Source organism: Pleurodeles waltl, chromosome 10 (genome assembly GCF_031143425.1).
Source record: "Pleurodeles waltl isolate 20211129_DDA chromosome 10, aPleWal1.hap1.20221129, whole genome shotgun sequence".
Lineage (NCBI taxonomy): Eukaryota > Metazoa > Chordata > Amphibia > Caudata > Salamandridae > Pleurodeles > Pleurodeles waltl.
In genome coordinates, this window is record NC_090449.1 from 918,900,390 (window position 1) to 918,914,386 (window position 13,997).

The 13,997-nt window shown below is 42.5% G+C and overlaps 1 protein-coding gene across 2 annotated transcripts in view; it reads right to left on the reverse strand.

The window, feature by feature from the left end:
• Positions 1 to 13,997, reverse strand: part of ITGB8 (integrin subunit beta 8) — a 298,148-nt gene that overhangs the window by 38,188 nt on the left and 245,963 nt on the right. For both annotated transcript variants that reach the window (XM_069211685.1, XM_069211686.1), the window contains one exon: positions 5,056 to 5,278. In XM_069211685.1, coding sequence (XP_069067786.1) covers positions 5,056 to 5,278 — 223 coding nt within the window. The remainder of the gene's footprint in view (positions 1 to 5,055; positions 5,279 to 13,997) is intronic.

Here is a 13,997-nt window from a genome sequence, read left to right on the forward strand (position 1 = left end):
CATCCTTTTTTTTTTGTTTTTAAGCCCAGGAAGGCAAGAAAACAACAACCGATCACTGGATCGGAGGCACGAGTGTCACCTCCACAGTCTCAAGTCTCCAGGACACCCGTTAGGCAGTCCCAAACCAGGTAAGGCTAGGCACCCACACAGGTACCGCCGTAGGCCCAGCAACCTCAGCTCCAGGATGCCCATGGCCAGGCCTCAGGCAAGTGCTCCGATATCTCCTCTGTCCTTGGCGACTCCAGGCCCCCCCCCCTCAAACTGTGCTCCAATCCGTTCGATCACAACCAGGTGTTCCCTCAAAATCTCCTCAGCTGCTCTGCTGGCTGATAGGGGCCACTCAGCACCAGGCAGTACCGAAACAATCACCAGGCCACGCCACTGCCATCCCATAGGCCAGCATCAGCACCAACAGGACCCAGAAGAGCCCAAGCAATGTCCAAAGGGCCCTCTCATCCACACAGGGGTCAGCAGGTAGCTCCTAAGCAGGTGCAACTCCAAACCTGCCGCTGCCGTCGCCCAATCTCCTTCGCAGGCCCCAGAGCCCACCTGCTGTTGAGTGCAGGGGCCACTCTACTTCCAGGCCTCCAGGCACTGCACAGGCTCGGCCGGGCCCACCTGACACGGGTCCCCGCTGTTCCCTCTCCCAACCGGGGACCCCTGGAGACTACAACAAGCCTCCAGCCAGCCGCCGGCAGTCGAAATCACCAGGAGGGAGAGGGATCCCCTCCCTGGACTCAACCGCTGGGAGGGACTGTTGCCGCGCCCGGTGTCTCCAGCTCGCGCCGGCCCACGCGCGGCCTTGGAGCACCCTTGCACCTGGAACAGGATGCTTCCAGTGGGTCGCAATAGCCCGCGACCCTCAGGGCTTCAGTTCACGTTGCTGGGGGTGGTGCGAAATATCGAGGGAACCCTAGGATCAATTTAGGATTCGACAGGATGGAGGGAGCTCACTGGGAGCACGTCCCGCTGGCCATCTTGCCTGGCCACGCCCCACTTGGTGAAACAAAATTACTAAAATTCACCAAATACTGCTGCAATCCCATGGGAGTCTGCATAATTAGAAAGGTATCATCAGCAAATAGCAATGGGGCAATCTATACCCCCCCAATTTTGGTGCATCTGTGTTCCCTTGCAAACGTGTCTTCACTACGTCATTAACACATAAGGAGAAGAGGGTAGGGCATAATACATACCCCTGCCTTACACCTGTGCATATTGGGATTTTATCAGTTAATTGCCCCTGAGAACCCCATCGAATTTGGGCAAAGTGTTTATGATGGAGGCTTATGAGTTGAGCAAGGATGGCTTCCAGGACCCATAGCTTCTTTAGAAATTTCCCAAGCAGCCTTCTAGCAACCAAATCAAAGGAAGCTTTGAGGTCAACTAAGTTTAGTGTATTTCCAGATAATAAGCAGCAGCCTTAAAACCTGGTTAATGGTACTGGTTTTGGGCCTAAACACTGCTTACTATGAAACCCTACTTCCTGCTTCCTCAATCCAGTTGTTTAATTTATTAAGCAGCTTCTTGTGTAAACTTTGTGGAGGGAATCCAGTAGGCTAATTGCTCTTTTATGCAGCCATTACTAAGTCAACTCAACAGACATCCTCCCATGTATGCCGTGTGGCTCTTAACATCTTTTTATATGTGCCCCTTAGTTTACAAACCTCTTGTATGTTTTTACTTTTGAGCGCATCAACTAGAAATGTTATTGCTTTGTGACAAGTACCATAGATTACTTTTCTCACTGTGGGTCTTGAACAGGGTTTTTGTTGTTACGGGTTTGGTCAAGACTGATTTCAGGAATTCTGCTAGCTCAACATGTATATCTGGTATAGGAATTGTAGAATTAACTGACATGGGTGTTTCTTGTAAGGTCTTCACAAAAACATTATACATCTCAGTCAGAATCTCTAGATTCCTCAAAACTGAGGACCATTTAATGGACCTAGGGTTATTCCCTACTACTGGGGTAAAAGTTGAAAGTACTCAAAGGCAGGAAATGCTAGCTCAACAACTTAACATTTTAGCATGAAGAGGATAATGGTCACTCTCTTGAAATCTACTAACATATCCAACATTGAGACTTTGATCAGAATGTGGTCCAGTTTAGATAATAGCATGTGCTTTCTAAATGTAGAAGCTCCCTGCCCATCAGACACTAATATATCATTACATGCTATCAGCCCATTAGATGACGTCAAATGAAGAACTTCCACGGCAGCTACTGAGCCCAGGACAAAGTGTTTGGCAGCACCCTACGGTCCGTACCAAAAATCTAGGTACGTGTGGCTGCGAGTTTACGTCTCCTGAAGATACCTTACACTACGTGAAGTTTTGCAAATATTATGAGAAACCAAGGAGAGATTTTATTATCCCCATTTTAAAAGTTTTTGATTTTTATCAGGTTAATCCAGCATTCCTATTTTTGCAGTCCTTTTGTGACCATGTTGTTTTTTTTTTTCAGTCTCAAGTTGTTTAACTCTTTCATTAATTGTAAGGTGTGCTATGGAGGGCTTATTATAGACAGTTTTTATCATATGAATTGATTGTCTTTTATTCTTTATTTTATTTTGAACTGTCTAATGAGTACTGTGTGCAGTATTTTATGGATTTTACTTGTATAGGGGGGTCATCGTATGCATTGGTTTGATTGATTGATGTTTTATTATGTGTGTTTCAATTTTAAGATGAATTATGTTTGTATTATGATGCAAGTGTCTTTTATAGTTGAGTTTAGCCAAACAAAGATTATGAAGATGATGATGATGATGACTAGCAAATTTAGATTTGCATCAGAGTAGATGGGTAGATGCAAGCAAATGCCCATGCTCCACCCATGTAACATCTCCTAGAGGTGAGATAATGCAAGGCAGGGCTATGCTTTACTAACATTATTATCATTTTCCAAATCCACATCAATCTGGCTTCATGTGACGTAGTGAATGCCAAAATAGATTTTATGTTGGGGCTACATCAAAAAAGTGACATGACCCTGACACAAATTTTTTGTAAATATGGGCTCTAGTATTTAATTGATTTGAGTGTAATTGTGTGGCCATGTATTATAAGGAATAAAATACCCTCTGCCATACATTTCAAGGGTATTGTAATTAACCTCAGAGGCTCCAGGACTTTATCAAGGAAATTGGCCTTCAGCCTCATTCCTCTGTATTACCATGGAACTCCTCTGTGATTTGCAATCTACATGTAGCATACAGCAAGGAGTATTTTATCCCATATATCCTTAAATTATATAGTGTGGAATTACCCCATGCAATATTTCCAGGGTGTGCAACATTTTTATTACACGAGCAAGAACAAAGTCTCACATATATCCAGGTACTGGACTGGCCACATGTCTCCCAGTTTCCCACCTTTCCTATGTCACCTTTCGGGGAAGCCATTTTTCCATACAAACTGGCAGTGTTTTAACTGAAGAACTAGTTACATCTGAAATGGGTGTGCCATTATCTTGTACTTTAATTTTCAAACCATTTTTCTTTCTACTGTGAAAATGAATGTTGGCAATTATTTTTCCTCAAAACAACTTAAAAGAGCACAACATTCTTGGTCTTAACGTGAAAACCCAAATTTACACAACTTTGTGAATACTGAATAGTACTCACAGCTTTATTGTGAATAAAAGGAAGTTAAGAGAGAAACACTTTGCACATACTTAGGCCCTCATTTTGACTTGGGTGGATGAAAAAGCCTATCTGCCGTGGTCAGTGCGGTGACCTTCCCATGGCCCCTATTTCAAGTTTCCCACTGGGTCAGAAGGCAGGAACTGTTTCCGCCCACTGGCTTAGCGGGAAACAGCCTACAACATTGATGCCGGCACATAATTGAGCTGGTGGCAATGTTGCTGAGCGTAGGGTGCACCAGTACCCATCACGCTTTTCACTGTCTGCAAAGCACAACGGGGCTGGCCATCGGGGCACCTGCACTGCCCATGCCAAGTGCATGAGCCCTCATGGGGCCCTCTGCACTGCGTCTCTGCCAGCAATTACAAGGCGGTGCAACTGCCATGTAAACACCTGTGGAGAGAGGTGTCGTAATTCCTAGGGCAGCACTGCTTGCAGCACTGCCCTGGTGGATTGAGACTGCCAGCAACACCAGGCCATCGGCTGGCGGAAACATGGCCATGCCAGCAGTCTGACCATGGCGCGTTCTCATGACCACCAGGGTTGTAATAGGGCCTTAGTCCCTAATTATGAGTGGTCTATTAATTCCAAACAGCAGTTATCAGCCCTATCGGAATTAGGGGATACTTAGGAACACCACAAATCTCATAACTTGAAAAATTAAAGGCAAGAATATCCAATAGGCCAAAATGACGAAATACAGAGGGAATTTGACATGAAATTAACAATTGATTACCCATTTCTTAGTGGACCCTCAGGTTCCAAGTCATAACTGGCTTCATTTTTAACACACTTGAAGTTACCAGTACTCCTTTGGTGTTAGGAAAGATCTGGCCCATTTACTGGGCCCTCTGTTAACGATGGCCTTAAATATCACCCTAAGCAGTATTTACATACAAGTTAAATCCATCAGAATTTAACCATCTCAAGAAACTATAACATTAATAATAATTCATATCAAATTATCTCCACTCATAAGAAGAATAGGGCTTGACTATCTATAACATGCCTAAAGTAGAATCAAAATAATATACACTGACATTGAGTAGCCTCATATAATATACCATCTAATGCTGACCATTATTTGTAGTGAAATGTTTTAATTGAACTGCCACTGGACATGATAGCAGATTATAATCTCAAGAAAAGGCAATGATGTTGTTCTCAGTATACATCATTGACATGTTATCCCTGATTGCTGTTGCTACACATACTGCATTTGGTATTAAAAGTGACCAATCAAATGCTTCACCACATATTTACCACAACCTACATTTCTAAATGTAAAACATTTACTAGTAGAATGCTTCCACGGGTAACACCCAAAGAGGTGAAACTTGCTGTAACATAAACAATGTGAGCAGTAAGAGAGGAGGAAGGTATTTGTTTATGTGCTTTAAAACCTTACCAGTTATTTTCACATGCACTGATACAGGAAGTGCAGTATTCACAGAAAGGGCCAAAGCTTCCATGTTTAGAACAAACACAGTGGCCACAGGTGCAAGTACCTCGCCCACTGCAGACCTCTCTGTTTGCGTTCATGCATTTTTCTTTTGAAGATGAACACTGGCATCGGTCACCTTCCCAGCCAATAAAACATCTGCAATTACCATCTTCACATTCTCCTTTGCCTGCAATACCAAGAAATGTTTTTTATGTAAATTAAACTGCAATCTGTTAACATTAATGTTATGGGAACAGATCACAAACACATTGATGAGTATGGGATGTAGTACTGCAGGAGAATTTTGCCATACTCCTAAATATCTTCACGAATAGGACACATAGTGGCTGATACTCCTAGTGCATTTTGTAGTACAAGAAAATGCTATTCACAAACTTATCAATGCAAATTTCCGCCTCTTCTCCTCCTATCTTTTTATACTGAGATGATAACTCATGTATGTTTACTACTTAGTAGTAAATGTGGGAGAGAACAGAGAGTGGCTGGAAAAAGAGCCATACTTACTCATTAATAGAAAGGGGTTTAGGGCGGAATAAAGAGAGGCTTAGGCAGGGTTAGGTAGAGGTTGTAGGAGAGACATGCACTAACCCTCAGAAAGGAGTAAGACTTGCTATTCATATATTGCCACTTCTACAGTTACTACAGCCAAAAAAGGGACTCAAAACTGTAGTAAATTACTTCAGCTCACAGCTAGAGTAAGTACAGCACCACACATGGCCAATCACTGGTACTGGAACACCCTTCCACAGAAAATTTATGGAGGTTGAAACTTAAAATAAAAATCCATAGGAAATAATGATAAATTAAATTAAAGTAATTATAATTTAATGTTAAAACATCTAAAAATGCAAAGTATTAGTTAAGTCTAAAATATTTTAACAAACATGTTTGAATCTCTAAATAAATGTAACATTAATTTCTTTTACAATATAATGAAACTAATTTCAATTAATTTCAAACATGGAAAGACAGGCAGAAAGCTGAATTGTAAGCAGCCAGGTGGTGCAGAGTTCAGCACTGCTGTGGCTGAGTGCAACTCAGGCCACTGTTACCATGTCAGGAACCATATTCCTGGCGGGGACAGCAGTCTTTAGGCAGGTCCACCTGCTAAAGTTGTAATGTAGCAGTCGGAACGCGTAGACTATGGCGGTCTGTCTATCATAGCAAGTGTGGCGTCCTTGGACCGCCACACTAGTAATGAGGGCCTAAGTTAATAGTGCTGGATTTTTTTTTATTGTGGTTCACATTTAAAATAAATGTATAAAATTTATTTACATTAATATTTAACATAAAAATAGTTTCATTCTTTTTTTTAGCCAAATACACTTTTTTATTTTTCTCTACACGTAGCATAGGGGCACTCCACAGTCAGAGTAGACATCTCTCTTTGGTAAAGTATAGGGAAAACTTCAATGGTTGCTCACAAGTGTCAGTCTAAAAGATCAGTAGAGCAGTTGATTAGGTGCTTACAAATGTTGCAACACAGAATGGAGACGTTTTGTGATGCTTTGCATTAGTTTGTGTCCAGGGGGGTTTCATGGGTGATACATGTGAATTCCCATGCTTCCACACATGGTTTTTGAAATCCTATCTACTAACCATGAGGTACACTTCCAGGACAAAACCTATGCTAGACGTGACATAGACACCTTGGAACCTTGGTGTAAACTTGCATACTTGGTGCTAGACAACTTTATTGTGTGTCAATACTAAGAAAAGAGCAGGATAGGACCATATCTTAGTAAATATGGTGCTTTCCTTCTCCCTCTTCCTCAAGTCGTGCAGAGCAACAACATTGGTTGATGCGCTGCAATTTAGGACATCTTTGGAAATTTGACCCACAATTTTATGTTACTACATAGAGCCTCAATAAAAGGTGTCTGGAGCTGTAATCACAGGGACGCAGCACAGTAATGGCCAAGAAGACTACTACAACTTTTCTGGTGTGACCAGGCACATAATAATCAGACCCCTAAACTCTGAACCCATACCCCCAGGCCCAGAGGTATCAGCCTCAGACTTTTCTATGAATCTGCAATGGCCAGTTGTGGGGAGCAGGAAAGAATTCTCCCAGTGGAAATAAAAGGAAGCCTTCCTTCCAGTGGCCCCCCCATCCTTCTTCTACTCTACCACTGGCACAATAAAAGGCTCTCACAACATGTAATACCTGCTCCAAAAAGTAGTTAATGTTTGCATATTTGGGCTCTTTATTTACTTGTGGAATGGGAACACCACTTGGATGTGGAATTGAAACTCCAGGTTCTGCTTGTTCCTCACCATTCCAGGGGGAAATAACATGGAATCCCTGTTACCACAGGGGAAGCTACAGCCTAGTATTGTTAATTATGGTGATGAACTCTTCCTGTAAAGACAACAGGAAAGTTGTAATGGGACTCTTATTCTGCCTAGTAGTGTATTTCCTATAGCCGTAGCCTTTTATACTTCACATTTTCTTATGTATTTTCTTTTATTCATACTGACTCACTTAAAATAAGAAATGTTATAGGTGTTCACTAGCTTACAGATTTGCTTTAATCAGTACAAAGTGTATCAATGGATTGAGATAAATACCCGCTATCTCAACAATGTTTTTTACTCATCCATTACACCATGATAAACAAATCATGGTGAAGGGAGATTAGATTGAGAAACAAGGTGTGGAGAAACTGAAATATGGGTTTTTCAACCAATGATTGGAATAGCACTGTAAGCACAAGGTTGGGATCCAACTCCTATCACTGGTGGACAATTTGGGTAATAAATTATAGAGCAGTGCAGCACAGCAGTCCAATGTTGTGATTTCTTTTGTATTCAGGTGCCTTAAATGCAAGGCCTGATGCCACTGGTATACAATTAATTCTTCTGTGAGACTCAGAGACATGCTGATTAGAGTGCATTACTTACAACCCTCATATCTGAATTCTGCAACAGTTAAAATTTATCAGAATTGTTTCCGACATACCTACCAGTAGAGTACTACCATGCTCTATTTTTGTCCCAATTTAAAACCGGACAATGGTCAGTCTATCTTCCTGAAATAAGAAGCAATGAGTCCTATAGTGCAGTTTAAGGTGATAATTGGAGGAACAGATCACATGATTTTACTCGGCTATCTAAAAACATGTGCTTCTTAACTAGCAATAAGAATGGAGGACTCGTAGCTATTGTCTTGGATTTACAAGTTGTCTTCAGTTCTACAGATCAGCTACAATGGGGGGGGAGCTTGTGGGGTTGAGTACAAGCCTATTCGTACTAGCAATCATTCAGATTTTACACACTGAGGTCACAGCAAGAATGTTGTTCAAGGTATGCAGCAAGTTAACTTAAATGTTCCCTGTATAGCAGGTAGTCAGGTAAGGACGTATACTTTCCTACTTGTTGTCAATCCTTTATTTACTGATTCAAATACCCATCTCCGTAGCACAGTCCTAGAAGTTACAACATTAAATGATAAATAGCTTTACTAATATTCCTAGGTAGTGGTATTGTGATGGGGAGAACAACTAAGAAGATGTATAACACATGTGGGAGGAAAATAACTGCAAAATGAGCTAGCTAGTGATAAATACTGAGCAATCAAAATACATAGCATATGGCAAGCAGTCATGCCTAAAAGGTGGTCAAAGGTTAGAAATACAGAGGTTAGATGGAATGTGGTATTATGACTATTTGAAAGTCAGATTTGCAGCCAAAAAATATTGCAGCTAAAGAAGAGGACACCATTCTAATTAAAAAACACAGGGATTGTAGTTTTAGTTCAGTTGGTAGTTTGAAAAATAGGCCTTGAGAGAGGCCCTCCATGTACGAAAGGCAATGGCCAAAGGCATTTCATTGAGAAAAGCTTTTGGAATTAGATTAGGATTACTGACCCAGATGAATGTTTTTCAGACAACCGTATGTCCAAGAATGCCAATTATAGTATTATTCACCTTGCAAATAATAAGAGGCATGTGTGATTTTAATAAGGAGGTGTAAGATAAAGGCCAACAGGTTTCAGATTTCTGGAACTTCAGTATTAAAACTGCTGTCGTCTGTGACATGCATATAAGCTTTGCTTGAAAGTTGTACCTCTTCATGTCCAATGCAGTGCTTGGTTACATGGGGCATTATGCTTACTTTTGGAAGTATCAGATGACTGTAACTAGAACTTAAGTTATGTGGCAATACAGGATCAATTATTTTGCATACATGTATACTTAATGTGGTCTTTGAATATCAAACTTACATCTAGATGACCCTTCTGCAGCTGGCCCTCTTGTAAATTGTAACCTGTTCGTTTATTCCCTCATTATGAGTATGCTGGAAATTAATGTATGGATACTGGAGGCAGAAATCTCCAATTCTGGACAGTATTCCCTCTACAAATTCCAGTTGTTCTGAGTTTTAGCCCTCAGATAGGTAATAATCACACAGTCGTATGAATACCAGATCCTTTTCTTTATTTTTCCCTAATTTCATGGACAAATTGCTGATATTTTTGGTCTGCTCAGCAATCTGTTGGCAGTTTCTGTCAGCTAAGAGCAGTTTGAAAATATCAGCAGCAGGTCTGGTTGGAGTCAGAGGTGAAAATCAGGGTCCCATATTCTCTCTGGGTAGGGAAAGCGAACACTGATCCGCCCAGACTGTGCCAATTGCCATCTCCTGGGTGGGCCAATTGAAGGGTAGTGGAAGGTGGGATCCAGTCACCTTGGATGAGGTGCAGTATGCCCACCATTGTGCTGGAAGGATCCAACAGAACCCAGAATGTGCTATTGCTTCAACCAAGGCTAAATACTGATCATAATATTAATTTTCATATTAACTACTGAACTGTATATGAGCAATTATTGATTGACAGCTCACCCCTCAAACCTTTTAATGTTGAATTCAGTGCCTTTGAAGAGCCACAATAACCCTCCGATTCAAAAGTCAGCAAGATATAACATCTTGGAATTTTACAACATTGTCTTGTTAAGATTAATTTCTACCACTACAACTAATACCTCAAACCTTTTTCTTGCTTTTTTTGCTTGATGAGAGAGAACAAAGGTACAAATAGTGGGAAATGCAGCTTTACCTTTTATTTCCAGATTTTGCAAACATGTAAATACTTTCAGGTAGGGGACATTTCTCTTCAAAATGACTATAAAAGATCACCTCGGTGGAATGGAAGGAGGCATATCGCTGCCCCTGTTGTCCTCCTACGTCCAGACACATGGTGAATTGTTTATGACCTGTTTTAAGATGGCTGAATAACCTTCTTTTCAAAGCTTCCAGAGAGTTTATCAATCTGGATGTTATAGATTTGTTATATCTTTTCCTATTATGATGCTATGTATAACACTCAGATCATTGATTAGTCTTGTTATTGTGTATATTTGGACAGTGCGCCTCTTCCTTGATACATATGATGTTTGTGATTTCTGAATTTTTTTCACTTGGAATGTCAGTTTGGGAGTTTTCCGTCCTAAAATGGCTGACCCATGTCAAATTTGTCATCACATTTCCTTTAATGATGCCATGTCTGAACTTTAGATCTTTGATTAGTCCTGCTATTGAGTATATTTGGACAGTGACCTGTTTTTTGATACATGTGATGTTTGCAATACTTAAACCTCCTTCACTTGGAATGAAATTTAACGTGTGAGTGAGCCATTCCAAATTGCTGAACAGTGTCCAATGTCCGTGTTGAGAACTGTTAGACCTGGCATTCTTAGGGTAGTCTTCCCTCAGACCTTTTGCCGTTACCTCCTGTTTTGTTGCTGTATCTTTCAACTGACCTTAGGACTCAGCACTTTACCACTGCTAACCAGTGCTAACGTGCTTGTGCTTCTCCCCTCAAAATGTAATAAAATTGGTGTATCCAAAATTGGCATATTTAGTTTACATGTAAGTCCCATGTAAAGTGGGATACCATATACCCAGGGCCTGTAAATTGAATGCTACTAGTAGCTACTAGTGTATTAGTTTGTGCAGCTCACTTAAGTAGTCCTGTGAACATGTCTCAGGCCTGCCACTGCACTACCTGTGGGTGCAGTCTCAATGCCCCAACTTATCATTTAAACCCCTTGCCAAGGCTGAAACTCCCCTTTTCTTACATATAGGTCACCACTAAAGTAGGCCCATGCACCCCATAGGGCTAGGTAGCATGTACATGCACTTTTAAGTGTTTTACGTCCTGGTAATGAAAAACTCCCAAAGTCATTTTTCATTCCTGTAACACCTGTCACTCTCATAGGCCAGCATTGGGAATTCCTTATCATACTTTTAAGCTGTAATTCCTGATCTGCATCATGTTTAGTACCATTGGAGTGGTAATAATAAATCCTGTCTAATGGTAAAGGCAGGTTTATTATCACTATTTTAGAAATGCCACTTTTAGAAAGTAGTCATCTCTCTGCTCTCAGTGCATTGTGTGCCTACAGCCCACCACCAATACACGTCTGGCTTGGGCTAGGTGACAGTTACACTTGTGCATTCCCTTCAGACACCCACAACACAGGACACTTATTTGCATTCATGTGCATACTGATGGGCACCTCAAAGGGTAATGACCAGTCCCCTCACAAAGGGGCTGATTACCTCCCACTGATTGTCTGGAGTCGGGGTTGAGCTGAAAGAGGGACTTGTGCAATTCACAGAAACATTTTGAAGTCATCCTCCACATCAAAGGGATTTTCTAGTATAAGTACTGGGTCTCTGATCCGCTAAAATCAGTTCACTTCTGGACTCAAGGAAACGCTGCTGGAGTAAAGGCAGCTTGTAGGAGGGTGGCCTGGTTTGTGGTGGGTACCCAAGGTACTTACACCTTATACCAGGTCCAGTTATCCCTTATTAGTGAAATGTAGGCAGTGTCTAGATGCCAGGCTGTCTAGAGGTAGCTGTAGGAAGAGCAGCCAAGGCTGAACTAGAAGACATGCAAAGTTCCTGCAATACCACTGTAGTCACACAGTACTCCAACACATGAAAGACAATACTCAGTGTTACCAAAAATAAAGCTACTTTATTTTTGTGACACAAAGCCAAATATATCTTAGAGGCTATACTCCCTTAGGAGAAATGTATTATACACAAAATATACAATAGTAACCAAAATCAGATAAGTAAACAGTCACAAAATAGTGTAAACAGTGAAAAACACAATAGGTTACAATGGGCCTAGGAGGAACACAAACCTTACACTAAAATAATGGAATGCGAATGTTGAATGCCGGTTTCCCACTTAGGCAAGAGTAGTGGGTAGAGGAGCTCTGGGAGTGTAAGAAAACACCAAAGGCAAATAAAATACCCCACCCAGAGCCCATGAAAGCAGGAGTAAAGTACATTAAGTTTCCTAAAAACACGCTAGGAGTCATGATAAAGAATAATGCAAAAATCAAGCAAGATTGCAAGACACCAACTATGGATTCCTGGGTCTGAAGACCTGTGGAGAGAGGAGACCAAGTCCAAGAGTCACTGAAGAGTCCAGGAATAACAGGAGCCCCTGCTAACCCGGATGAAGGTGCAAAAGTGAACTTTCCAGTTAGAAGAAAAAAGTCACAAATGCACCAAAGAAGACAGCTGCAAAGTCCTGCTTGGTGCAGGAGATGTCCCACATTGAGTAGAAGAATGCAGGCTTGTTTTCATCGCAGGATTCTGCCAACAACCCTTGGCTCATGCAAGAAACGTGTTTGGTGGGAAAAGGTGCTGCCCGGGCCCAGGAGGGACGTGGAGGTCTCAACTTGGGATGAGGAGACAGAGGGGGCTCTCAGCGCTTCGGAGATCCCTCAGAAGACCAGGCAGTACCCACATGAGTCTCAAAACACGGGGAAAAAGGAGTTGCAAATGGCGGTTGTCGCAGCACTACACAAACGGATCCCACGCCGCCAGAGAACAACTCAGGGAGCTGTGCGTTGCAGGATGGAGTGCTGGGGCCCTTGCCTAGGCTGTGCACAAAGGATGTCTTGGAGAAGCGCACAGAAGCCCTAGGAGCTGCAAAACATGTGGTGCACAGGGGTACTGTCTGGCACAGGGAGGCAAGCTCCTACCTCCACCAAATTTGGACAGCTGGACCTTTGGACAGGCAGAGTCACTTCAGTCCACCACCTGTGTTCCAGGGACCATGTTCGACATCAGGAGAGGGGGCCCAGAGTACCGATTGTCGCTGCAGAGAGGTGCCTGCAGAAGAAGGGAAGTGACTCCATCACTTCACTGGAGATTCCTTCAATTCTTCCAGTAAAGGCTGAAGACAGGGAGGCTTCTGAGGATGTGCAACCTGGAAACTGTTGCAGTTGCAGGCAGGAGCTAGAGTTACAGAGTTGTAGTACTCATCTTGGATACTTTGTTGAAAGTTGTAGAGTTGCTGGAGCAGTTCTGCAGTTGTTCTGACAGTAGAAGGTGAAGCAGAGGATGCAGAGGATTTCTACTGGAGTCTTGCAATCTGAATCTAAAGACACACCCAGGGGAGAGACCCTAAATAGCCCTGAGAGGGGGATTTGGCTACCTTATCAGGCATCGACCTACCAGTAGGGGTCTCTGACGTCACCTGCTGGCACTGGCCACTCAGATGCTCCCAGAGTATCCCAACACCTTGATGGCAAAACCCAGGGACACTCTGGAGGAGCTCTGGGCACCACCTCTGGGGTGGTGATGGACAGGAGAGTGGTCACTCCCCTTTCCTTTTTCCAGTTACGTGCCAGAGCAGAGACTGGGGGTCCCTGAACCAGTGTAAACTGATTTATGCAAGGAGGGCACTATTTGTGCCCTTCAAAGCACTTCCAGAGGCTCTGGGAGGATATCCCTCCCATCCCTGTAACACCTATTTCCAAAGGGAGAGGGTGTTTCCCTGCAATCCCCACTTGTTTCCTTTTGACCGCACTGGGGAAAAACCTACCTAACACTCAGCAGTTCTTCAAGAAGAATGCTCC